Source organism: Salvelinus fontinalis, chromosome 28 (genome assembly GCF_029448725.1).
Source record: "Salvelinus fontinalis isolate EN_2023a chromosome 28, ASM2944872v1, whole genome shotgun sequence".
NCBI lineage: Eukaryota > Metazoa > Chordata > Actinopteri > Salmoniformes > Salmonidae > Salvelinus > Salvelinus fontinalis.
In genome coordinates, this window is record NC_074692.1 from 32,844,253 (window position 1) to 32,870,052 (window position 25,800).

At 46.2% G+C, this 25,800-nt stretch overlaps 1 protein-coding gene across 3 annotated transcripts in view; it reads right to left on the reverse strand.

Annotated features, from left to right (window-relative positions):
* Positions 1-1,239: 1,239 nt before the first annotated feature.
* The window catches only part of LOC129826604 (probable phospholipid-transporting ATPase IM), a 49,366-nt gene continuing 24,805 nt past the window's right edge, over positions 1,240-25,800 (reverse strand). For all 3 annotated transcript variants that reach the window (XM_055887509.1, XM_055887510.1, XM_055887511.1), the window contains 23 exons: positions 25,640-25,701; positions 24,855-24,927; positions 24,578-24,648; positions 24,176-24,258; positions 23,303-23,461; positions 22,594-22,682; positions 21,986-22,179; positions 21,644-21,852; positions 20,136-20,345; positions 19,534-19,722; positions 19,311-19,426; positions 18,106-18,270; positions 17,729-17,840; positions 16,660-16,765; positions 16,230-16,371; positions 14,099-14,282; positions 12,287-12,378; positions 12,030-12,161; positions 11,545-11,628; positions 10,491-10,736; positions 10,098-10,236; positions 5,668-5,798; positions 1,240-4,566 (listed from right to left, as the gene is read on the reverse strand). In XM_055887509.1, coding sequence (XP_055743484.1) covers positions 4,240-4,566; positions 5,668-5,798; positions 10,098-10,236; positions 10,491-10,736; positions 11,545-11,628; positions 12,030-12,161; positions 12,287-12,378; positions 14,099-14,282; positions 16,230-16,371; positions 16,660-16,765; positions 17,729-17,840; positions 18,106-18,270; positions 19,311-19,426; positions 19,534-19,722; positions 20,136-20,345; positions 21,644-21,852; positions 21,986-22,179; positions 22,594-22,682; positions 23,303-23,461; positions 24,176-24,258; positions 24,578-24,648; positions 24,855-24,927; positions 25,640-25,701 — 3,315 coding nt within the window. In that variant the 3' untranslated portion in view covers positions 1,240-4,239. The remainder of the gene's footprint in view (positions 4,567-5,667; positions 5,799-10,097; positions 10,237-10,490; positions 10,737-11,544; positions 11,629-12,029; positions 12,162-12,286; positions 12,379-14,098; positions 14,283-16,229; positions 16,372-16,659; positions 16,766-17,728; positions 17,841-18,105; positions 18,271-19,310; positions 19,427-19,533; positions 19,723-20,135; positions 20,346-21,643; positions 21,853-21,985; positions 22,180-22,593; positions 22,683-23,302; positions 23,462-24,175; positions 24,259-24,577; positions 24,649-24,854; positions 24,928-25,639; positions 25,702-25,800) is intronic.

Consider the following 25,800-nt stretch of genomic DNA (forward strand, 5'->3'; position numbering starts at 1 on the left):
GGAGGTGAGCAAGAACCCAATGGTCACTCTGATAGAGCTCCAGAGTTCCTCTGTGGAGATGGGAGAACCTTCCAGAAGGACAACCATCTCTGCAGCACTCCACCAATCAGGCCTTTATGGTAGAGTGGCCAGACAGAAACCACTTCTCATTAAAAAGTCACATGACAGCCTGCTTGGAGTTTGCCAAAAGGCACCTAAAGGACTCTCAAACCATCAGAAACTAGATTGTCTGGTCTGATGAAACCAAGATAGAACTATTTGGCCTGAATGCCAAGCGTCACGGGGGATGTTATTCAGCGGCAGGGACATGGAGACTAGTCAGGATTGAGGGAAAGATGAACGGAGCAAAGTGCAGAGAGATCCTTGATGAAAACCTGCTCCAGAATTCAGGACCTCAGACTGGGGAGAAGGTTCACCTTGCAGCAGGACAACGACCCTAAGCACACAGCCAAGACAATGCAGGAGTGGCTTCGGGACAAGTCTCTGAATGTCCTTGAGTGGCCCAGACAGAGCCCGGACTTAAACCTGATTGAACATCCCTGGAGAGAACTGAAAATGGCTGTGCAGCGACACTCCCCATCCAACCTGACAAAGATTGAGAGGATCTGCAGAGAAGAATGGGAGAAACTCCCTAAAAACATGTGTGTCAAGCTATCATCATACCCTAGAAAACTCTAGGCTGTAATCGCTGTCAAAGGAGCTTCAACAAAGTACTAAGGGTCTGAATACTTATGTAAATGTGATATTTCCGGGGTTTAATTATTTATTTTTTTAAACATTTCTATTAACCTGTTTTTGCGTTGTCATTATGGGGTATTGTGATGTCATTATGGGGTATTGTGTGTAGATTGACGAGGGGGGGGAAAATGATTAAATACATTTTATTTTTTCGAATGCACTGTACATGGACAAAAATGTGTGCACCCACTGCTGTAAGTTGCTCTGGGTAAGAGAGTCTGTTAAAATGACTCAAATGTAAACATACAGATTGTGTAAGCAAGAGTTACGTTCAACTTTCCAATGTTATTTAGGTAGTCTACGCAAATGAGTATGGAAGCTGATCAATGTATACATGCGTTGACGTGATAGCTCAGTTGAAAGGAACACAGCTGGTTTTCCAAAACGAAGCAGGGTACATAGAGGTAGGCATCTGGATGCTAGACTCGTTCTCACTGAAGTGCATCATCCCTCATATACCAGTAGGAGTCACTGTTCAGGCAAGAATCGTTGGACTGTGGCTTCCCTTTTCATTTCAATATACCGCTTTATTTAGGTTGATGGCATGGCATTAAAACAATGATGTTGATTCAAATATACCATTTAACTATCAACATTGAAACAAGGTCGAATATGTCTAATCAAATATGAAATTAAACAATTTCAACCACCCAATATATAGTGTATAGGATAACAAATGTTTTACAAATCTCCATTACATTTTTTACGCTATTTCTAAATATAAAGTGATGATGATTAATAGATTGATGAAACAACCTGTTAGTCAGGTTAAGTCATTGTATTTAAATTGCCCAAATTTCAATGGTTGAAATTAGATGAAAAAAGTACTAGTTGAGGACATATTCTAAAATTCAAATGTGTTTTCTATGTAGATTCCACATCACAATATGTTGACAAATGACATTGAAACAATAGTTGATTCAACCAGTGTATGCCCACTGGGGTAACACTTTACTGATATAGCACCGACATCAAGTACAGCTGGTCCACAGGCTAATGGCTAGCATGCTAACCATGCCACTCTCCCATTGAGATATAGCCGCTCCACAGGCTAACAGCTACCATGCTAACCATGCCACTCTCCCATTGAGATATAGCTGCTCCACAGGCTAACAGCTAGCATGCTAACCATGTCACTCTCCCATTGAGATATAGCAACTGCACAGGCTAACAGCTAGCATGCTAACCATGTCACTCTCCCAATGAGATATAGCAGCTGCACAGGCTAACAGCTAGCATGCTAACCATGTCGCTATCCCATTGAGATATAGCCACTCCACAGGCTAACAGCTAGCATGCTAACCATGTCGCTATCCCATTGAGATATAGCCACTCCACAGGCTAACAGCTAGCATGCTAACCATGCTACTATCTCATTCAGGATGAGGTGGTCCACGGGCTAATGGATAGCATGCTAACCATTTCACTATCCCATTCGGGATGAAAACTTATTCAGCCCTTGGATGAACAACACTAAACAGAAGATAGATCTTCTATCTCCTCTATAAAAAAAACGAATGTCTAACACCCATAGTTCAAGTCCATAGTTAGTTTTTCAGCGAAATGTGTATATATATAAAAAATACATTGCTTGGTTTAAAGGGCAAAAACACTTGTTCATACAATCAGGATTTTGCTGGTGATAGCGTCCATCTTATCTCCCACAATCATCTTCTGTGGATGTTATATGACGGTTGGCAACCAACTTTAAGGTGCATTACCGCCACCAACTGGAATGGAGTGTGGACCAGAGACAGGAAAGGTATACATCCTACCAACTCCCTCCATGGTTAGTGTTGGAATGTACAGTACATCTCTACACCTGTGTGATTGTATACTGGTATTATCACAGTGGGAGAGGAGAGGGCTTGTTGCTGGTGAGGATAGAAGGAGGCATAAATCCCACGACTCTGAGAGGTTTGGTCTGGCCTTGGGTTTAGTGCATTCCTATGGCGTCACAGTACAAAGTCATACTGTAGTATACACCGAGTGGACAAAACATTAAGAACACCTGCTGTTTCCATGACACAGACTGACCAGGTGAATCCAGGTGAAAGCTATGATCCCTTATTGATGTCACCTGTTAAATCCATCAGCGTAGATGAAGGGGAGGAGACAGGTCAAAGCAGGATTTTTAAGCCAAGAAACAATTGAGACATGGACTGTGTATGTGTGCCACTCAAAGGGTGAATAGGCAAGACAAAATATTTAAGTGCCTTTGAACAGGTTATGGTAGTATGTGCCAGGTGCATCTGTTTGTGTCATAGAACTGCAACGCTACTGGGTTTTTCATGCTCAACAGTTTCCCATGTTTATCAAGAATGGTCCACCGACCAAAGGACATCCAGCAAACGTGACACAACTGTGGGAAGCATTGGAGTCAACATGGTCCAGCATCCCTGTGGAAAGCTTTCGATACCTTGCAGAGTCCATACCCCGACTAATTGAGGCTGTTCTGAAAAGGCAAAAGGTGATGGGGGGTGCAACTCAATATTAGTAAGGTGTTCTTAATGTTTTGTACACTGAGTGAACGTTCCTATGGTGTCACAGCACTGAGTACAGAGTCACACTGCAGTATACAATCCTGTTGTGTCACAGCACTGAGTACAGTCATACTGTAGTATAGTGTAATAGTTTATCCTCAGTTGATACCCTTAATTAAAGAACCTCACACTCAACCTGTCCTGACAGACAATATAGCATACAGTTGACCTGTAGAGGTTTGTTTCCTCATGACAACAGTCCTGATGGAACACAAGGCCAATGAATGAAACAGGAGAGGTTTGTTTCCCCATGACAACATTCCTGATGGAACAAAAGGCCAATGATTGGAACAGGAGAAGTAATGAAGCGGGGAAAAAAGAGGGTGACCAACCAGACGCGAGGGTCTGTCTTTGGAACGTTTCGACAAGTCAGTCGTCATAGAGATTTGTGTGCGTACAGTTACAGTACGTGTCAATGTTTAGGATATATGTTTTTTACATATCACACCCCCTGATTTGGTCCTCTGTAAACAACAACTCCACATCCTCTTCCTCGCTTCCCTCAGAAGGCGGGGTCTCACACTGTTACAGTACTTCAGAAGGCGGGGTCTCACACTGTACAGTACTTCAGAAGGCGGGGTCTCACACTGTTACAGTACTTCAGAAGGCCGGGTCTCACACTGTTACAGTACTTCAGAAGGCCGGGTCTCACACTGTACAGTATTTCAGAAGGCGGGGTCTCACACTGTTACAGTACTTCAGAAGGCGGGGTCTCACACTGTACAGTATTTCAGAAGGCGGGGTCTCACACTGTTACAGTACTTCAGAAGGCCGGGTCTCACACTGTACAGTACTTCAGAAGGCGGGGTCTCACACTGTACAGTATTTCAGAAGGCGGGGTCTCACACTGTTACAGTACTTCAGAAGGCGGGGTCTCACACTGTTACAGTACTTCAGAAGGCGGGGTCTCACACTGTTACAGTACTTCAGAAGGCGGGGTCTCACACTGTACAGTACTTCAGAAGGCGGAGTCTCGCACCATCCGGTACATCTGTAGTGATGTCACCTCCACCTCCTGCGGTCTGGAGTTCAGAGCGTTCCCAGTAGGGCTGTATCCTGCCGAGCGGCCCATGGGGCTGAACCCTGTGGTGCGCCCCAGAGGGGTGAAAGCGGTGGAGCGCGTGATGGCGGGACGGCGCAGGAAGTGGTTGGACGTCACCAGGTCCCCGTAGCCCTGCGCGTGCGAGAAGGCGTATCCGGAGCGGCGGGAGCTGGTACGTCGCATCCTGGCTCGTCGTGCTGGGAGAGGGGGCGTGGCCTTGGCCTGTCTCACCTTGAACATCACCTGGTAGGGAGGGGAGGAGAGGAGAGGAGAGGAGAGGAGAGGAGAGGAGAGGAGAGGAGAGGAGAGGAGGACAGCAGAGTTTAAGATTAGAAAGTTTTGTAGGTCAGTAATGATTGCCCTTTTTTAATAGAAAGAACAAAGTAAAAATAATAAGGAATGCAGGCAAACAAAAAGAACACTACCAGGGAATAAAACCCTTAAAGGTCCCAGTCTTTCTGACTCCCATGGAAAATACCCTTTTTGAGTGATTAAAATATCCCCCTAAAATTAGTTTTGGATAGAAATGCTAAATACCAGGAAGTTTGAAAAGACAGGACAAGTGGGCGGAGAGTTTACATTCATGAGCTCGCCTTGACTGACAGCTCTTTGAAACACCTACGTCAAGCAATTTGGATGCATTGTCTCAAATGTGGTGATAAACAAAAGCAACTCAAACAACATTGAAATTGCATCAAATGATGACAAATGTTTTATACATCTCCCGTTTGGCATGTCTCTTGTGATGCGATTCACAGCAGCACTGACGGAGGTGTTGACATGGCAACTACATTAGAGTTTTGAACGACCCTTGTCCCCCTGTTGTTCCATGCCAGTAACTAGCTAACACCAGACACAGATGAAAGGGGAAACACATACAGTAAGTATCTTTGCCGTAGATTAATAGGGTCAACTTTTAATTATGTTGGCTGACACCCTAAAGTCAAATGTTGGCACCAGTAGAGTAGCTATCCAGCTATGTAAACCACGCCTCTCTGCAAACACACCTTTTCCGATGTTGGTTACAAGGCGGTACTTATTTAAATGAGGTAAGAGAATATCATGTTACCATTGGTGTATTAAAATGAGAGAGTTAGGGTGTCCCGTGAATCCAAGTGTTTGACACGGGGGGGGACCAGTAACTTTATGATCCAACTTTATCAGTTTAGAAGCAAACGTCATTTTTCCTACTTTGATCTGCTTTCATCTAAATATCGTCCAAATTTCATGAAAAACATGATTTTGACCTTGACAGACCTTGAATACATGTAGTAATCCCCAGAACCAGAGTGTGATTGGTCAGTGGTTCCTAGAAGACAACATGTGGTTGGTCAGTGTTCCCACCTTGTCGTTGATGGTGGGGCGGAGCTGTATCAACAGGAAGCGGTAGGCGACCACAGGAAGTACACAGAGGATGGAGGTGAGCAGGATGGTCAGCCACACGTTGGGCTGGTTCAGGGAGTTCCTGGCTGTGCCTGGTGCAGGGGAGACACACACAAACCTTCATCATGAATGTAAACCACACTGCTTACTCATATCTTTCTCCTTCAGCTCTATGGGCTAGGAGCTAGGGGCTAGGAGTTAGAGGCTAGGAGCTAGAGGCTAGGAGCTAGAGGCTAGGAGCTAGGGGCTAGAGGCTAGGAGCTAGAGGCTAGGAGCAAGAGGCTAGGAGCTAGAGGCTAGGAGCTAGAGGCTAGGAGCTAGAGGCTAGAGTTTGTCTCGGGTCAAGATACTGTTTCATGACGAGTTGTGTAGTGTTGTGTACAATGACTTACATTTTTATTTCTGTCATTTTAAGTAAGAATTTGCTCTTAACTGACTTGCCTAGTTAAATAAAGGTTAAATGTAAAAATAAAAATAAAAAATGTCTAGGGTTGTAGTGTTGTGTAGGGTTGTAGGGTAGTGTTGTAAGGTTGTAGGGTAGTGTTGTAGGGTTGTAGGGTAGTGTTGTGTAGGGTTGTAGGGTAGTGTTGTAGGGTTGTAGGGTAGTGTTGTGTAGTGTTGTAGGGTAGTGTTGTAGGGTTGTAGGGTAGTGTTGTAGGGTTGTAGGGTAGTGTTGTAGGGTTGTAGGGTAGTGTTGTAAGGTTGTAGGGTAGTGTTGTAGGGTTGTAGGGTAGTGTTGTGTAGGGTTGTAGGGTAGTGTTGTGTAGGGTTGTAGGGTAGTGTTGTGTAGGGTTGTAGGGTAGTGTTGTAGGGTTGTAGGGTAGTGTTGTGTAGGGTTGTATGGTAGTGTTGTGTAGGGTTGTAGGGTAGTGTTGTAGGGTTGTAGGGTAGTGTTGTAGGGTTGTAGGGTAGTGTTGTAGGGTTGTAGGGTAGTGTTGTGTAGGGTTGTATGGTAGTGTTGTGTAGGGTTGTAGGGTAGTGTTGTAGGGTTGTAGGGTAGTGTTGTATGGTAGTGTTGTGTAGGGTTGTAGGGTAGTGTTGTGTAGGGTTGTAGGGTAATGTTGTAGGGTTGTAGGGTAGTGTTGTAGGGTTGTAGGGTAGTGTTGTAGGGTTGTAGGGTAGTGTTGTGTAGGGTTGTATGGTAGTGTTGTGTAGGGTTGTAGGGTAGTGTTGTAGGGTAGTGTTGTGTAGGGTTGTATGGTAGTGTTGTGTAGGGTTGTAGGGTAGTGTTGTGTAGGGTTGTAGGGTAGTGTTGTAGGGTTGTAGGGTAGTGTTGTAGGGTAGTGTTGTGTAGGGTTGTAGGGTAGTGTTGTGTAGGGTTGTAGGGTAGTGTTGTGTAGGGTTGTAGGGTAGTGTTGTGTAGGGTTGTAGGGTAGTGTTGTGTAAGGTTGTAGGGTAGTGTTGTAGGGTTGTAGGGTAGTGTTGTGTAGGGTTGTAGGGTAGTGTTGTGTAGGGTTGTAGGGTAGTGTTGTGTAGGGTTGTATGGTAGTGTTGTAGGGTTGTAGGGTAGTGTTGTAGGGTTGTAGGGTAGTGTTGTAGGGTTGTAGGGTAGTGTTGTAGGGTTGTAGGGTAGTGTTGTAGGGTTGTAGGGTAGTGTTGTAGGGTTGTAGGGTAGTGTTGTAGGGTTGTAGGGTAGTGTTGTAGGGTTGTAGGGTAGTGTTGTGTGGGGTTGTAGGGTAGTGTTGTGTAGGGTTGTAGGGTAGTGTTGTAAGGTTGTAGGGTAGTGTTGTAGGGTTGTAGGGTAGTGTTGTAGGGTTGTAGGGTAGTGTTGTGTAGGGTTGTAGGGTAGTGTTGTGTAGGGTTGTAGGGTAGTGTTGTGTAGGGTTGTAGGGTAGTGTTGTAGGGTTGTAGGGTAGTGTTGTAAGGTTGTAGGGTAGTGTTGTAGGGTTGTAGGGTAGTGTTGTGTAGGGTTGTATGGTAGTGTTGTGTAGGGTTGTAGGGTAGTGTTGTAGGGTTGTAGGGTAGTGTTGTGTAGGGTTGTAGGGTAGTGTTGTGTAGGGTTGTAGGGTAGTGTTGTAGGGTTGTAGGGTAGTGTTGTAAGGTTGTAGGGTAGTGTTGTAGGGTTGTAGGGTAGTGTTGTGTAGGGTTGTATGGTAGTGTTGTGTAGGGTTGTAGGGTAGTGTTGTAGGGTTGTAGGGTAGTGTTGTAGGGTTGTAGGGTAGTGTTGTGTAGGGTTGTATGGTAGTGTTGTGTAGGGTTGTAGGGTAGTGTTGTAGGGTTGTAGGGTAGTGTTGTAGGGTTGTAGGGTAGTGTTGTGTAGGGTTGTAGGGTAGTGTTGTGTAGGGTTGTAGGGTAGTGTTGTAGGGTTGTAGGGTAGTGTTGTAGGGTTGTAGGGTAGTGTTGTAGGGTAGTGTTGTGTAGGGTTGTAGGGTAGTGTTGTAGGGTTGTAGGGTAGTGTTGTAGGGTTGTATGGTAGTGTTGTAGGGTTGTAGGGTAGTGTTGTAGGGTTGTAGGGTAGTGTTGTAGGGTTGTAGGGTAGTGTTGTAGGGTTGTAGGGTAGTGTTGTAGGGTTGTAGGGTAGTGTTGTAGGGTTGTAGGGTAGTGTTGTAAGGTTGTAGGGTAGTGTTGTAGGGTTGTAGGGTAGTGTTGTGTAGGGTTGTAGGGTAGTGTTGTGTAGGGTTGTAGGGTAGTGTTGTGTAGGGTTGTAGGGTAGTGTTGTAGGGTTGTAGGGTAGTGTTGTAGGGTTGTAGGGTAGTGTTGTAGGGTTGTAGGGTAGTGTTGTGTAGGGTTGTATGGTAGTGTTGTGTAGGGTTGTATGGTAGTGTTGTGTAGGGTTGTAGGGTAGTGTTGTAGGGTTGTAGGGTAGTGTTGTAGGGTTGTAGGGTAGTGTTGTAGGGTTGTAGGGTAGTGTTGTGTAGGGTTGTATGGTAGTGTTGTGTAGGGTTGTAGGGTAGTGTTGTAGGGTTGTAGGGTAGTGTTGTGTAGGGTTGTATGGTAGTGTTGTGTAGGGTTGTAGGGTAGTGTTGTAGGGTTGTAGGGTAGTGTTGTATGGTAGTTTTGTGTAGGGTTGTAGGGTAGTGTTGTGTAGGGTTGTAGGGTAGTGTTGTAGGGTTGTAGGGTAGTGTTGTAGGGTTGTAGGGTAGTGTTGTAGGGTTGTAGGGTAGTGTTGTGTAGGGTTGTATGGTAGTGTTGTGTAGGGTTGTAGGGTAGTGTTGTAGGGTTGTATGGTAGTGTTGTAGGGTTGTAGGGTAGTGTTGTAGGGTTGTAGGGTAGTGTTGTGTAGGGTTGTATGGTAGTGTTGTGTAGGGTTGTAGGGTAGTGTTGTAGGGTTGTAGGGTAGTGTTGTAGGGTTGTAGGGTAGTGTTGTAGGGTTGTAGGGTAGTGTTGTGTAGGGTTGTAGGGTAGTGTTGTAGGGTTGTATGGTAGTGTTGTGTAGGGTTGTAGGGTAGTGTTGTAGGGTTGTAGGGTAGTGTTGTAGGGTTGTAGGGTAGTGTTGTAGGGTTGTAGGGTAGTGTTGTGTAGGGTTGTAGGGTAGTGTTGTAGGGTTGTAGGGTAGTGTTGTAGGGTTGTAGGGTAGTGTTGTAGGGTAGTGTTGTAGTGTTGTAGGGTAGTGTTGTGTAGGGTTGTAGGGTAGTGTTGTGTAGGGTTGTAGGGTAGTGTTGTAGGGTTGTATGGTAGTGTTGTAGGGTTGTAGGGTAGTGTTGTAGGGTTGTAGGGTAGTGTTGTGTAGGGTTGTAGGGTAGTGTAGGGTTGTAGTGTAGGGTTGTAGTGTAGTGTTGTGTAGGGTTGTAGGGTAGTGTTGTGTAGGGTTGTAGGGTAGTGTAGGGTTGTAGTGTAGGGTTGTAGTGTAGTGTTGTGTAGGGTTGTAGTGTTGTAGGGTTGTAGTGTTGTAGGGTTGTAGTGTAATGTAGTGTTGTGTAGGGTAATGTAGTGTTGTGTAGGGTTGTAGTGTTGTGTAGGGTTGTAGTGTTGTAGTGTTGTAGGGTTGTAGTGTAGTGTAGGGCTGTAGTGTAGTGTTGTAGGGTTGTAGTGTAGTGTTGTGTAGGGTAATGTAGTGTTGTAGGGTAATGTAGTGTTGTGTAGGGTAATGTAGTGTTGTAGGGTAATGTAGTGTTGTAGGGTAATGTAGTGTTGTAGGGTTGTAGTGTTGTAGGGTAATGTAGTGTTGTAGGGTTGTAGTGTAGTGTTGTGTAGGGTAATGTAGTGTTGTAGGGTTGTAGGGTAGTGTAGTGTTGTGTAGGGTTGTAGGGTAGTGTAGTGTTGTGTAGGGTTGTAGTGTAGTGTTGTAGGGTAGTGTAGTGTAGTGTAGTGTTGTAGGGTTGTAGTGTAGTGTAGTGTTGTGATGTGTAGGGTTGTAGTGTAGTGTTGTGTAGTGTAGTGTTGTAGGGTTGTAGTGTAGTGTAGTGTTGTGTAGTGTTGTAGGGTTGTAGTGTAGTGTTGTGATGGCTCACCGATGAAGGGGAAGGACGCAGGGAAGTTGATATGCGTGCCGTTACTGTACATGCTGAAGGTGACAACAAAGTACATGGCCAGACTCCCCCACACAAAGACCTGGTTGACCGCTGTCCAGTAGGACATGTCCAGACACAGCTACAGGGAGGGGGGGGGGGGGTTAGGACCGTCCTCTTGCGAGATGCAGCAAATAGACAAATGAGAATATATAACTAACGAATAAACACCAAAGACGGACAAACAGACGGACAAACAACTGTCCACATGGACAGACCGTTGGCTGTTCAGTCAGGCCAGGTACAGGAAGTTAACATATCCCGATGAACTCACAGTTCAGAGATTCTACCTTGGTGTATGTTTCCAGTAGTTGACTGTGTTGTACTGTACTGTACCTGTATGCAGACGGTGATGACCAGACAGGTCTGGGCCAGCAGGGCGAAGGACTGGTAGTCAGCAATGTCTCGCCCGTCGTCTCGGACCGTGTCGTACATGGCAGCGTAGGGGATGAAGAATAGCACTACAGAGCTGTAGACGCTGTGGAGGGCACACTTAAAGAAGGCTGTCTTGCTGAAGTACTGATTCAGCTGGCCTGGAACGTACAGATTGGGGTGCTGGAAACTCCACATGTCATTCACGTCCTGGACACCAGAGGGAGACAGATATAGATACACTGGTAATGCTGTGTTCTCTTACCTGGTCAAACAGACTCATGCCTAGTCAAATCAAATCAAATTGTATTTGTCATATTCGCCGAATACAACAGGTGTATACCTTACAGTGAAATGCTTACTTATGAGCCATTAACCGACAGTGCAGTTTAAAAAAATTTGGATAAGAATAAGAGATAAAAGTAACAAGTAATTAAAGAGGAGCAGTAAAAAATAACAATATATACAGGGGGGTGCCGGTACAGAGTCAACGTGGATGTTATATACAGTGTATTACGGTACAGAGTCAATGGGGAGGCTATATACAGGGTATTACGGTACAGAGTCAATGGGGAGGCTATATACAGGGTATTACGGTACAGAGTCAATGTGGAGGCTATATACAGTGTATTACGGTACAGAGTCAATGTGCGGGGGCACTGGTTAGTTGGGGTAGTATGTACATGTAGGTAGAGTTAATATAGGTAATGCTGTGTTTTTTTACCTGGTCAAACAGACTCATGCCCAGTACAGGAAGTGCTGTGTTCTCTTACCTGGTCAAACAGACTCATGCCCAGTACAGGAAGTGCTGTGTTCTTTTACCTGGTCAAACAGACTCATGCCCAGTACAGGAAGTGCTGTGATCTTTTACCTGGTCAAACAGACTCATGCCCAGTACAGGAAGTGCTGTGTTCTTTTACCTGGTCAAACAGACTCATGCCCAGTACAGGAAGTGCTGTGTTCTTTTACCTGGTCAAACAGACTCATGCCCAGTACAGGAAGTGCTGTGTTCTCTTACCTGGTCAAACAGACTCATGCCCAGTACAGGAAGTGCTGTGTAGACCAGGTTATACAGAGTGATGAACCACTCATCATAGACCGTCTGGAAGACATGAAAAATGACATGAAAATTGATGTGAACACTGAATAGTTGTTTACGGAAATATGTGTATACTGTACAATCAATAGGTATAGACTGTACATACAATAGGTATAGACTGAACATACAATAGGTATAGACTGAACATACAATAGGTATAGACTGAACATACAATAGGTATAGACTGAACATACAATAGGTATAGACTGAACATACAATAGGTATAGACTGTACATACAATAGGTATAGACTGTACATACAATAGGTATAGACTGTACATACAATAGGTATATACTGCAGGAGTTGAATTGGGTGAAGGGTTGGATAGAGTTGTAGAAATAAAAACCATGAGAGGGTCTCTCCCCCCCCCTCCCCCTCGTCTCTCTCTCCCCTCTCCCTCTTACCTGTGCTGAGAAGCCGCAGAAGAAGGCGTACCAGAAGTGGACGAAGGTAAAGGTGAAGTTCTTGTAGAAGAAGTAGCGCAGGAACTTACACATCCTCAGGTAGGACCAGCGGCCGTGGACCAGGAGGAGGCGCTGTAGAGAACATTTTAAATGGCTCCACACTTTACAGTAAAACAACTAAATTCAAACAATAAAAACAAATAATAAAAAAGATGAATAAAATAAGGTAAAAGGTCCCTGGTGTGTGGCGCTCTTACCTCTAGGAAGCGGAACTGAGCGAAGGAGTAGTCTGAGGACAGAACCGCCTGCATCCCTTCCTGACCGCTTATACCTACACCTATATGAGCAGCTGGAGAGAGAGGAGGGGGGAGAGAGAGAGGGGGGGAGGGGGGAGAGAGAGAGGGAGAGGGGGGAGGAGGGCGAGAGAGGGGAGGAAGAGAGTGGGAAGGAAGTGAGAGGTGGAGGAGGAGGGCGATAAAGGGGGGAGGATGGTGAGAGAGAGTGGAGAGGAGGGCGAGAGAGGGGAGGAGGGCGAGAGAGTGTGGGGGAGGAGGACAAGAGAGAGAGAGGGGGGAGGAGGGCGAGAGAGGGGGGGAGGAGGGCGAGAGAGGGGGGGAGGAGGGCGAGAGAGAGGGGGAGGAGGGCGAGAGAGAGGGGGGAGGAGGGTGAGAGAGAGGGGGGAGGAGGGCGAGAGAGAGGGGAGGGACGGCGAGAGAGGGGAGGTAGAGGAGGAGGAGAATGGAGAATGGAGAGAGAGGGCAGGAAGGAGAAAGAGAGAGAAAGGGATAGAGGTGGAAGAGAAAAGATCAGCATTTTTCAGGACCACCAGGCTTAACGTTCTTTAAAATTCACAAGTTATATATTCATATATATATATGAGAGAGAACTTGTGAATTTTAATATATATATATACACACCCACTGGTAGAGTCAGCTATGTCTTAAGTATTGAAATAGGGTGCCGTTTGGGACTCTTCCCGGGGGTCCACACAGAACATGAAACATGACAACATTAATAGACAAGAACAGCTCAAGGACAAAACGACATACATTTTAAAAAAAAACATCTAATCATACACACAAACTATCTAGGTCAAATAGGGGAGAGGCGTTGTGCCATGAGGGGTTGCTTTATCTGTTTTCTGAAACCAGGTTTGCCTTTTTATTTTAGCAATATGAGATGGAACAGAGTTCCATGAAATAATGGCTCTATATAATACTGTACACTTTTGTGAATTTGTTCTGGATTTGAGGACTGTGAAAAGACCCCTGGTGGCAGAGCTGTGTGTAAATTGACTATGCAAACAATTTTGGTATTTTCTACGCATTAATGTTTCTTATTAAAAAAAAAAGTGATGCAGTCAGTCTCTCCTCAACTCTTAGCCAAGAGAGACTGGCAGCATAGTATTTATATCAGCCCTCTGATTACAATGAAGAGCAAGACGTGCCGCTCTGTTCTGGGCCAGCTGCAGCTTAACTCGGTCTTTCCTTGCAACCATCTTTACAACCATTGAAACTATATGTTTGGACCATGACAGTTTACAATCTAAGGTAACACCAAAGAATTTAGTCTCCTCAATGTGTTCAATAGCCACACCATTCATTAGTCGATTCAGCTGAGGTCTAGATCTTAGGGAATGATTTGTACCATATACAATGCTCTTAGTTTTAGAGATGTTCTGGACCAGTTTATTATTGTGCACCCATTCAAAAACAGACTGCAATTCTTTGTTAAGGGTTTTAGAGACTTCATTAGCTGTGGTTGCTGATGCGTTTATGGTTGAATCACCAGCATACATGGACACACATGCTTTTTTAATGCCAAGGGCAGGTCATTGGTAGAGGGCCTAGAGAGGTGCCCTGCGGTACACCACACTTGACATTAGAGAAGCTTACATTAAAAGGATTTCTTTGAGTTCTATTAGATAGATATCTCTGAATCAACAAACACATAAGTTTACTCAAAAACAGGTTATGGTCAATAATATCATAGGCTGCACTGAAATCTAACAGAACAGCTCCCACAATCTTCTTATTATCACAATTTTTTTATTATCAATTTCTTTTTACCTTTAATCATGCTGACGTCATTGGCCCCGTCGCCTATGGCCAGAGTGACAGCCTGTTTGTATTTCTTGACCAGCTCAACCACCTGGGCTTTCTGTAGTGGAGTCACTCTACAGCAGATCACTGTCTTACACAGACAGGCTGTACGCAGGAACAGCAGCTCCATGCTATGCTCCAGGGCATAGGCCTGATGGGGAGATAGAGGATGTTAGATGGTAGGCCTGATGGGGAGAAAGAGGATGTTAGATAGTAGGCCAGATGGGGAGGAGAGGAGGTTAGATAGTAGGCCTGATGGGGGGGGAGAGGAGGTTAGATGGTAGGCCTGATGGGGGGAGAGAGGAGGCTAGATGGTAGGCCTGATGGGGGGAGAGAGGAGGCTAGATAGTAGGCCTGATGGGGGGGGAGAGGAGGTTATATGGTAGACCTGATGGGGGGAGAGAGGAGGCTAGATAGTAGGCCTGATGGGGGGAGAGAGGAGGTTAGATAGTAGGCCTGATGGGGGGGGAGAGGAGGTTAGATGGTAGGCCTGATGGGGGGGGAGAGGAGGTTAGATGGTAGGCCTGATGGGGGGGGAGAGGAGGTTAGATGGTAGGCCTGATGGGGGGGGAGAGGAGGTTAGATGGTAGGCCTGATGGGGGGAGAGAGGAGGCTAGATAGTAGGCCTGATGGGGGGAGAGAGGATGTTAGATGGTAGGCCTGATGGGGGGGAGAGGAGGTTAGATAGTAGGCCTGATGGGGGAAAGAGGAGGTTAGATAGTAGGCCTGATGGGGGGGGGGGGGGGGGGGTTAGATAGTAGGCCTGATGGGGAGATAGAGGATGTTAGATGGTAGGCCTGATGGGGAGATAGAGGATGTTAGATGGTAGGCCTGATGGGGAGATAGAGGATGTTAGATGGTAGGCCTGATGGGGAGATAGAGGATGTTAGATGGTAGGCCTGATGGGGAGATAGAGGATGTTAGATGGTAGGCCTGATGGGGAGATAGAGGATGTTAGATGGTAGGCCTGATGGGGGGGAGAGGATGTTAGATAGTAGGCCTGATGGGGGGGAGAGGATGTTAGATGGTAGGCCTGATGGGGGGGAGAGGAGGTTAGATGGTAGGCCTGATGGGGGGAGAGGATGTTAGATAGTAGGCCTGATGGGGGGGGGGGGGTTAGATGGTAGGCCTGATAGGGAGATAGAGGATGTTAGATAGTAGGCCTGATGGGGGAGAGAGGAGGTTAGATAGTAGGCCTGATGGGGGGGAGAGGAGGTTAGATAGTAGGCCTGATGGGGGGGGGGGGGGGGTTAGATAGTAGGCCTGATGGGGGAGGGGGTTAGATAGTAGGCCTGATGGGGAGGAGAGGAGGTTAGATGGTAGGCCTGATGGGGAGGAGAGGAGGTTAGATGGTAGGCCTGATGGGGGGGGGGGGGGGTCTGAGGGTAGGCCTGACTAGAATAAAATAGAATAGGAAAGAAGGAAGGAAAGCCAGTGGTCTCTGGGACCCTGATTGAGAAAAAACTGTTCTAAAGAAAGTTACCAATTTGGTGGATTAGTTGAAGCACCAGAAAGTACCCACTGTCCCAGTAAATACCTGGTGAAACAGTACCGTAAAACAGTGTCCCAGTAAATACCAGGAGAAACAGTACTGTAAACAGTGTCCCAGTAAATACCAGGAGAAACAGTACTGTAAAACAGTGTCCCAGTAAATACCAGGAGAAACAGTACTGTAAAACAGTGTCCCAGTAAATACCAGGAGAAACAGTACTGTAAACAGTGTCCCAGTAAATACCAGGAGAAACAGTACTGTAAAACAGTGTCCCAGTAAATACCTGGTGAAACAGTACTGTAAAACAGTGTCCCAGTAAATAACAGGAGAAACAGTACTGTAAAACAGTGTCCCAGTAAATAACAGGAGAAACAGTACTGTAAAACAGTGTCCCAGTAAATAACAGGAGAAACAGTACTGTAAAACAGTGTCCCAGTAAATAACAGGAGAAGCAGTACTGTAAAACAGTGTCCCAGTAAATAACAGGAGAAACAGTACTGTAAAACAGTGTCCCAGTAAATACCTGGAGAAAAGGTACTGTAAAACAGTGTCCCAGTAAATACCTGGAGAAATGTTACTGTAAAACAGTGTCTTTGTGTTTCTCACCAGACTGTGTCCGTTGATGACCAGCCCGTACTCCCCGTTCACCTCCTCATCCCTGACCACCTTTGGCTTGTTGCCCAAAGTCCTCTCTGGCATGAAGATGGCCTCCTCCTCTGCACCTGGTTTCATGGTGCTCAACATATTCCTGGTTCAACACCAAAACAGTTCCTGTCATCTCATACTATTCCATCATGTCTATGTTATCAACATGTGGTGGGCGATTCTGGTTCTAGAAGAGCTACATTAATGACAGGTTTTGTTCCAATTCAGCTATAGCACACCTGATTCAAATAATCAACTAATCAGTCTTCCAGGCCATGATTAGTTGAATAAGATGTATTAGTGCAGGGTTGGAGTAAATCCTGCACACAGGGTGTTAGCATTGGGGTCATTGTGGGCAGGGTTTTGTGGTTATGGTGTCACTTCCTCTGACCTCAGTTCCTGTCTGACATCATCCGGGTTGTTGGCCGACACGATGAAGATGTCGTTCATCTCCTCACGCAGCATGTTGCACGAGTAGCCAATGTTCTCCGCCGTCTCTGTCACATGACAACAACACACAATGTAATTGGTTGAGACAAACAGTGACAAGGACAGAGTTAAATGTATATTGTTCGTGTTCCAGGCTGACTACATTGCAGTCGCCTGCCAGATCTCACATTGCATGGATAGGTGTTTAACATAGCGAGACTGCAATGTAGTCGTCCTGGAACGCAACCATGGTTAGACCAGAATAGAGGGTTAGAGATAGATTTAAGATTAGAGGTAAGTTTAGATAGATAAGGCTGGATAGATAAGGTTAGAGGTAAGGTTAGATAGATAAGGCTGGATAGATAAGGTTAGAGGTAAGGTTAGATAGATAAGGCTGGATAGATACGGTTATATAGATTCGTTTAGATAGATAAGGCTGGATAGATAAGGTTAGAGGTAATGTTAGATAGATAATGTTAGAGGTAATGTTAGAGATAAGACTAGATAGATAAGGTTAGAGGTAAGTTTAGATAGATAATGTTAGACAGTTAAGGCTAGATACTGTTAGAGAAGGTTAGATAGATAATGTTAGACAGTTAAAGTTAGATAATGATAGAGATAATGTTAGACAGTTAATGTTAGATACTGTTAGAGAAGGTTAGATAGATAATGTTAGAGGTAAGGTTAGATAGATACTGTTAGACAGTTAAGGTTAGATGGATAAGGTTAGATAGATAATGTTAGATAGATAATGTTAGATAGATAATATTTAGAGATACGGTTAGATAATGTTAGATAGATAATGTTAGATAATGTTAGAAATGTGGTTAGATAATGATAGAGATAATGCTAGATAGATAATGCTAGAGGTACGGTTAGATAGGTAATGTTAGATGATAATGTTAGAGGTAATGTTGGACAGTTAAGGTTAGATAGATAAGGTTAGAAAAGTTGCTTGGTGACTAACCCTGTTTCGTTGATTGATTGATTGACTAACCCTGTATCTTTGATTGATTGATTGATTGACTAACCCTGTTTGTCGCCGGTGAGCACCCAGATCTTGATGTCAGCTTTGGCGAGCTGCTCGATGGTCTGTGGCACACCATCCTGGAGCTTATCCTCTATGGCTGTAGCTCCCAGCAACTACACACACACACACACACACACACACACGCACACGCACACGCACACGCACACGCACACGCACACGCACATGCACGCACACGCACACAGAGAGAGAGAGAGAGAGAGAGAGAGAGAGAGAGAGAGAGAGAGAGAGAGAGAGAGAGAGAGAGAGAGAGAGAGAGAGAGAGAGAGAGAGAGAAATTAAATCATTCCTACCATCATTACTCTTTATCAGAATGTAAAAACTAAAGCTGTTCCTGGTTCAGTGTTAAAGCCTTCCTACCACCAGGTCTTTCTCTATCTCCTCATAGAGCAGGTCTAGCTTGTCCTCTCGGTCCTCCAGGGCTGTGCTGGCCTCATGGTGGCGCTGTTTCCACCTGCTAAAATACTCCTCATCCAAGTCCTTATAGGCCAAAGCCAGGGTCCGCAGGCCCTCACCAGCATACTCCTGCATGGACAGGACACACACACGATACACACACGTTGCATTTTTGTTGTTCTTTACGTTACGTTTACGTTTTTGACGTGATCCACCACTCTGACCACTGTGCTCTCGTTTCGTTTTAACAGAGTGTCATGTCGGGAGATCAGGATGGTGAAAAGAGGATATGACCTTCTATAACAGATGCACGGGGAGGGAGAGAGACAGATAGGCATACAGACTAACACATGTACAGACATAAATACCCCCCCCCCCCCACCCCTAACCTTAACCCCCCACCACCACCCCCACATATGTTTACATTGCCAAATCAAGTTAAATAGATAATAAACTAAAGTGAAATAAACAATAAAAAATGAACAGTAAACATTACAATCACAGAAGTTATGAAAGAATAAGGATATTTCAAATGTCATATTATGTCTATATACAGTGTTGTAACGATGTGCAAATAGTTAAAGTAAAAAGGGAAAATAAATATAAATAAATATGGGTTGTATTTAAAATGATGTTTGTTCTTCACTGGTTGCTCTTTTCTTGTGGCAACAGGTCACATATCTACCTGCTGTGATGGCACACTGTGGTATTTCACCCAGTAGATATGGGAGTTTATCAAAATTGGATTTGTTTTCAAATTATTTGTGTGTCTGTGTAATCTGAGGGAAATATGTGTCTCTAATATGGTCATACATTTGGCAGGAGGTGAGGAAATGCAGCTCAGTTCCACCTCATTTTGTGGGCAGTGTGCACATAGCCTGTCTTCTCTTGAGAGCCAGGTGTGCCTATGGCGGCCTATCTCAATAGCAAGGCTATGCTCACTGAGTCTGTACATAGTCAAAGCTTTCCTTAAGTTTGGGTCAGTCACAGTGGTCAGGTATTCTGCCACAGTGTACTCTCTGTTTAGGGCCAAATAGCATTCCAGTTTGCTCAGTTTTTTTTGTTAATTATTTCTTATGTGTCAAGTAATTATTTTTTTGTTATTCGTGACTCACTCTCTCACACACACACACACACACACACACACACACACACACACACACTCTTACGTTGAGGTGTTCAGTGGTGACGTCCATCAGCTTGGTACAGGACTGGTGCAGCCTCTCATACACCATAGTGTCTGCTCCTTTACAATACAGACACAGCTTCCCCTCTGGACTCCGCACTGTAGTACACACACACACACACGCACGCACACGCACAGTTAGGCTTCAGCCCTTACAGACACAGTACAGTGAGAAAGAAGCTACATCTCTCATGGTTTGTGTTTACCGATGACGGACATCCTCTTGCGGACATTGTTGAAGTCGAGGATGGCGAGCAGCTCGTAGCTGCGTTGTTCTCCCATCTCTACGATGGTGACGCTCTCTGGCGTGCGCGAGCGGAACACGAAGCCAAAGTTGCGCGCTGCGGTAACCAAAGCACCTTCGTCAGGTGACTGGGCCTGGTACAGCAACTCACCTGTACAGAGGCAGTGAGGTCATTTCCTGTTGTTAGAGGAAGTGGTCATAGCTATCGTTCTCTCTTTCTGTTGCATACATACATGAATATGGATAAACACGCAGTCTTCCCTTTCTGACACAATTTCATAATCTCAACAAGCAAAAACAAACATGCCCCTCATTTTCACAAACACTCTCTCTCTCTCTATCCCTACCCCCCATCTGTCTCCCCATCCCACTCTTCTCACCCTCCGGTCTCTCTCCCTCCCTCCCTCTTTCCTCACCCTCTCCCCTCCTCTCCTCCACCTCGCTCTCTCCCTCCATCTCTCCCTCCTTCTCTCCTCTCCCTCCCTCCCCTCCCCTCTCACCCCCCTCCCTCCCCCTCCTCTCCCCCTCCTTCCCTCCCTCTCCCTCCCTCTCTCCTCTCCTCACCCTCTGTCTTCTCCTCAGCCATAACAGTGTGACAGACGGCCAGTGTTCTGAAGAAGGAGTGGACCTCCACATTCTCCAGCTTCACAGCCTCCACCAGGGAGTGGTCATGGAAGGAGAATTGATGGTCAGCAAGAGGGTTGAAGGACCAGTCCACTGTCTCTGTGTGCTCGTTGATCTCCAATCTCTGGCCAGTGTAGTCAAATACATCTCCTGGAGAACAGAATAGAGACTTGATGAGTTCATGTGGGGTTCTTCACAATGGAGGAGGGATTCATGCGAGCCTGTGATTGTGTGTGTGTGTTCATGTGTGTGCGACACGCGTCTGGGTTTCTGTGTCCGTCCATACACGCTTCCATGCCTGCCTAGTTACCATCTGAACCTCACCGTAGCCCTTCCTAGTTACCATCTGAACCTCACCGTAGCCCTTCCTAGTTACCATCTGAACCTCACCGTAGCCCTTCCTAGTTACCATCTGAACATCACCGTAGCCCTTCCTAGTTACCATCTGAACCTCACCGTAGCCCTTCCTAGTTACCATCTGAACCTCACCGTAGCCCTTCCTAGTTACCATCTGAACCTCACCGTAGCCCTTCCTAGTTACCATCTGAACCTCACCGTAGCCCTTCCTAGTTACCATCTGAACCTCACCGTAGCACTTCCTTGTTACCATCTGAACCTCACCGTAGCCCTTCCTAGTTACCATCTGAACCTCACTGTAGCCCTTCGTAGTTACCATCTGAACCTCACCGTAGCCCTTCCTAGTTACCATCTGAACCTCAACCTTAGCACTTCCTTGTTACCATCAGAACCTCACCGCAGCCCTTCCTAGTTACCATCTGAACCTCACCGTAGCCCTTCCTAGTTACCATCTGAACCTCACCGTAGCCCTTCCTAGTTACCATCTGAACCTCACCGTAGCCCTTCCTAGTTACCATCTGAACCTCACCGTAGCACTTCCTAGTTACCATCTGAACCTCACCGTAGCCCTTCCTAGTTACCATCTGAACCTCACCGTAGCCCTTCCTAGTTACCATCTGCAACTCACCGTAGCCCTTCCTAGTTACCGTCTGAACCTCACCGTAGCCCTTCCTAGTTACCATCTGAACCACACCGTAGCACTTCCTAGTTACCATCTGAAACTCACCGTAGCCCTTCCTAGTTACCATCTGAACCTCACCGTAGCCCTGCCTAGTTACCATCTGAGCCTCACCGTAGCCCTTCCTAGTTACCATCTGAACCTCACCGTAGCACTTCCTAGTTACCAACTGAACTTCACCGTAGCCCTTCTTAGTTACCATCTGAGCCTCACCATAGCCCTTCCTAGTTACCATCTGAACCACACCGTAGCCCTTCCTAGTTACCATCTGAGCCTCACCATAGCCCTTCCCTAGTTACCATCTGAACCTCACCGTAGCCCTTCCTAGTTACCATTTGAACCTCACCGTAGCACTTCCTAGTTACCATCTGAACCTCACCGTAGCACTTCCTAGTTACCATCTGAACCTCACCGTAGCACTTCCCGTTGATGGAACACTTGTTGAAGATCATGATGTTCTGAGTGAGTGTTCCGGTCTTGTCCGAGAAGATGTATTTGATCTGACCCAGCTCCTCGTTCAGCGTGGTGGTACGAGCCTTGGCCGGGGTGTCACTACGGGCATGGTACATCTTCCTGTCCCAGTCGATGTAGAAACTGTTGCCCAGACGGATGACCTCCACACTGCAACACACACACAGGAATAATTCATTACATTACGTACAGTAGAAACTTAGTGCAGACACGTCTCTGCAAGGTACAGTATCTCGAATAGGCAGAAATACAGCAATACAAAAACAGACTCTCTCACACACACCTGACGTAGAGGGAGATGGGTACGACGGTGTTGAGGATGATAACGTAGGACCAGAAGGTGAGGAAGGAGGAGAAGGGAGTGTCGACTCCGTCCTGTCTGGGCAGAAAGGCCGTGAACTCTGACCCCCAGCGTTGCTCCCAGATCCGGTTGCCGATGGCCAGGATCGTACACATGAATGCCAGGAAGCCAAAGATCTGACAGGGGAAAGAGGGGTCAATAGGTCAAGAGGTCAACAGGTGAGAAGAGAGATGCAAAGGTTGACAGACACTATAGATAATTAAACTGAACCCAGTGTAATAGATAAAGATGTAAAGGTTGACAGACACTATAGATAATTAAACTGAACCCAGTGTAATAGATAAAGATGTAAAGGTTGATAGACACTATAGATAATTAAACTGAACCCAGTGTAATAGATAAAGATATAAAAGTTGACAGACACTATAGATAATTAATCTGAATCCAGTGTAATAGATAAAACACCACATTGGAAATGAGAGATGTCCAATAGATGTTAGAATTAAGATCTTAACTCCCATTAAACCCCGTCTGTATCAGATCTATTGATTTACAGATGAAACCCACAACAGTCTAACTGCTGGACTCACACAAAGGACGAGCACGTTCATCAGGCGGTCGATGCTGGTCCTCTTGAACGTGGTCTTCCCACAGTTCTGCATCAGTTTAGTCTCTGGACCTGGACCACAACCGGACCACAGGGTTAGTATTAAATAAGAATTTAGAAGAAAACTAAACAGATGATAATTGACATTTCCTCATTGTTTAGAAGAATAGCTTTTAATAAAGGTTAGAAGCAAAATGTCCATTTGGTCAGTCTGTGTTAGGTGTTCCCAGTTGAAGTTTATTATCTATACTGGCCAGCAGAGGGCGGGGTTAACTGACCTGTGAACCAGCACCAGTCCTGACCTCTGCAAGCATTTCATGGTAAAGTCTACACCTGTTGTATTCGGTGAATGTGACAAATACAAGTTTATTGGATTTGACCTTTATCCTCTCACCCTCTAAACAGCACCAGTCCTGACCTTTAACCTCTCACCTCCGAACTGTACCAGTCCTGACCTCTAAACTCTCACCCTCCGAACTGTACCAGTCCTGACCTCTCACCTCTCACCTCCGAACAGCACCAGTCCTGACCTTTAACCTCTCACCTCCGAACAGCACCAGTCCTGACCTTTAACCTCACAGCTCCAAACAGCACCAGTCCTGACCTCTAACCTCTCACCTCCGAACACTACCAGTTCTGAACTTTAACCTCTCACCTCCGAACAGCACCAGTCCTGACCTCTAACCTCTCACCTCCAAACAGCACCAGTCCGAAGCACCACTCTGTGTTCCTGAGGGTGCAGCCCCTCAGCAGGATCTTGTTGTTGTCCAGAGAGTATTTCTGACCAGCGTTAGTCAACGTTCCTGTGAAACGGTCCAGCCGGTTGTTTGGGGGCTCACAGCGCACCTCCCCTGGACAGGGTTAGGAGAGGATGAGACACAGGGTTAGGATGAGAGAATGAGACACAGGGTTAGGAGGAGAGGATGAGACACAGGGTTAGGAGAGGATGAGACACAGGGTTAGGAGGAGAGGATGAGACACATGGTTAGGATGAGAGAATGAGACACGGGGTTAGGAGGAGAGGATGAGACACAGGGTTAGGAGGAGAGGATGAGACACAGGGTTAGGAGAGGATGAGACACAGGGTTAGGAGGAGAGGATGAGACACAGGGTTAGGAGGAGAGGATGAGACACAGGGTTAGGAGGAGAGGATGAGACACAGGGTTAGGAGGAGAGAATGTGACAGAGTTATGAGGAGAGGATGAGACACAGGGTTAGGAGGAGAGGATGAGACACAGGGTTAGGAGGAGAGAAGAGTGGGTATTCATATGGTTAAAACATCATGAATCTACTAGAGCACTGAACCACACCTGATTGAAATATGCTGCTGAAATTATGTTTTTCTCTGGCAATTGGCTTTATGCTTTTATGATCATTATGGCGTGGCTACAAAGCAGGAGCAGTATGACTTTTTCCCTAGACACTGATAAAAAAGTAAGTTTCTGCATTTCCCCCTTAATGGTTAATATTAGGATTTGGCTGATCCTGGATCTGTATCTAAGGGAAACTTCTACCCAGAGCAACTACGTTGAAAGTGTCTAACCAACCCTCTGAATGTAACTCACCGTTGAAGGCAGCCAGGCTGTGGATGTTGTCTCCCATGTCTCCTGTTACTGTCAGAGCCTGCTTCACTTTTAGATTGGTCTCTCTGAGAGGTGGAGGAGGAGGAGGAGGAGGAGGAGGAGGAGGAGGAGGAGGAGGAGGAGGAGGAGGAGGAGGAGGAGGAGAGGGGGAGGAGGAAGGGGGAGGAGGAGGAGAAGGGGAGAAGGAGAAGGGGAGGAGGAGAGAAGGAGAAGGGGAGAAGGAGAAGGGGAGAAGAGGAAGAGGAGAAGGGCAGAGGAGGAGGAGCAGGAGGAGGAGCAGGGAGAGAGAGAAGGTATGAGGAGTGAGTATGAATAGACATAAGCTTTGTACAGTAGATGGACAAGTAAACTGAAACACACACACAGACACACACACACACTGACCCGTCCAGTTCAGCAGTCTCTATGTAGACCAGGTTGAGAGGTTCACTACTAGAGAGCAGCAACAGGTCTGCCTGAAATCACACAGAGATTCACAGAATCAGATTCAATGACTATCAAATACACTGAATATAGGCACCAGATTCACACCCAGTCTATCAGGATGGTCTCCTGTGCCAACTGTTAAAATAGACTAACAGTGAGGTACAGCATGTTCCCGGGCTGAATCAGTATGCTTTAAGGAAGTGACAGTTAGGTTGGTTCAGTGTTCTGTTCTCACCGTAACAAACTGGTTGTTCTCCAGTTTGATGATGTCGCCCACCTGGACGGCCATCCATTTCTCACTCCGTAGTCTAGAGAGACAAATATGGAGAAGGAGAGAGAGAGTGTGTGGTGGGGGAGAGAGAGAGAGAGAGAGAGAGAGAGAGAGAGAGAGAGAGAGAATGGTGGGGGAGGGAGAGAGAGAGAGCATGGTGAGGGAGGGAGGGAGGGAGGGAGGGAGGGAGGGAGGGAGGGAGGGAGGGACGGAGGGAGGGACGGAGGGACGGAGGGACGGAGGGAGAGAGCGTGGTGAGGGAGAGAGAGCGTGGTGAGGGAGGGAGGGAAAGTAAGAGTGAAAGTAAGAGTGAAAGTGAGAGAGAATTGTGAGTAGACATTAGGGATTCTCTGTTGTTTGGGGACAGTCAGGAGGAAGTAGAAGACTACATATAGCCATAAGGGTCAGTGTGTTCACTGTAGACTGTAGACTGTATTTTCATTTGAACCCCTGTCTGTTAGTGTCTTTGAGTCAGGAGTCACATCAACAGGAAGAAAACAAGCACTTCCTGTTGTCCTGCAGCTGCTTCCTATGGCCCCAGAGAAAAGAGGACACGGTGCCTCACTGTCCCTGCCTTACGAACACACATTTGTTGTGGAAATGGATTTGTGTGGAGGACAGTGGCCAGAGTAGGATGGGGACAGGGAGCAGGGAGGGCCAAACAATATCTGACCACACACACACACAAATCAGAGGCCCATTATAATTTGTGTTGATAATGACACCAATAGTAGATCTGATGAACTTACTCTCCATCCATGAGCACTGTGACCTTCCGGTTGTTCACCTGGTTGTCACTCCTGTGGCGATTCTGGTAAAACAGAGAGGATAATACAATTCATTAAACATTAGTTTCTAACCTCAAGGTTAATTTCCTGGTAAAATCCTGTTTAAATGGGACTGTTCACCA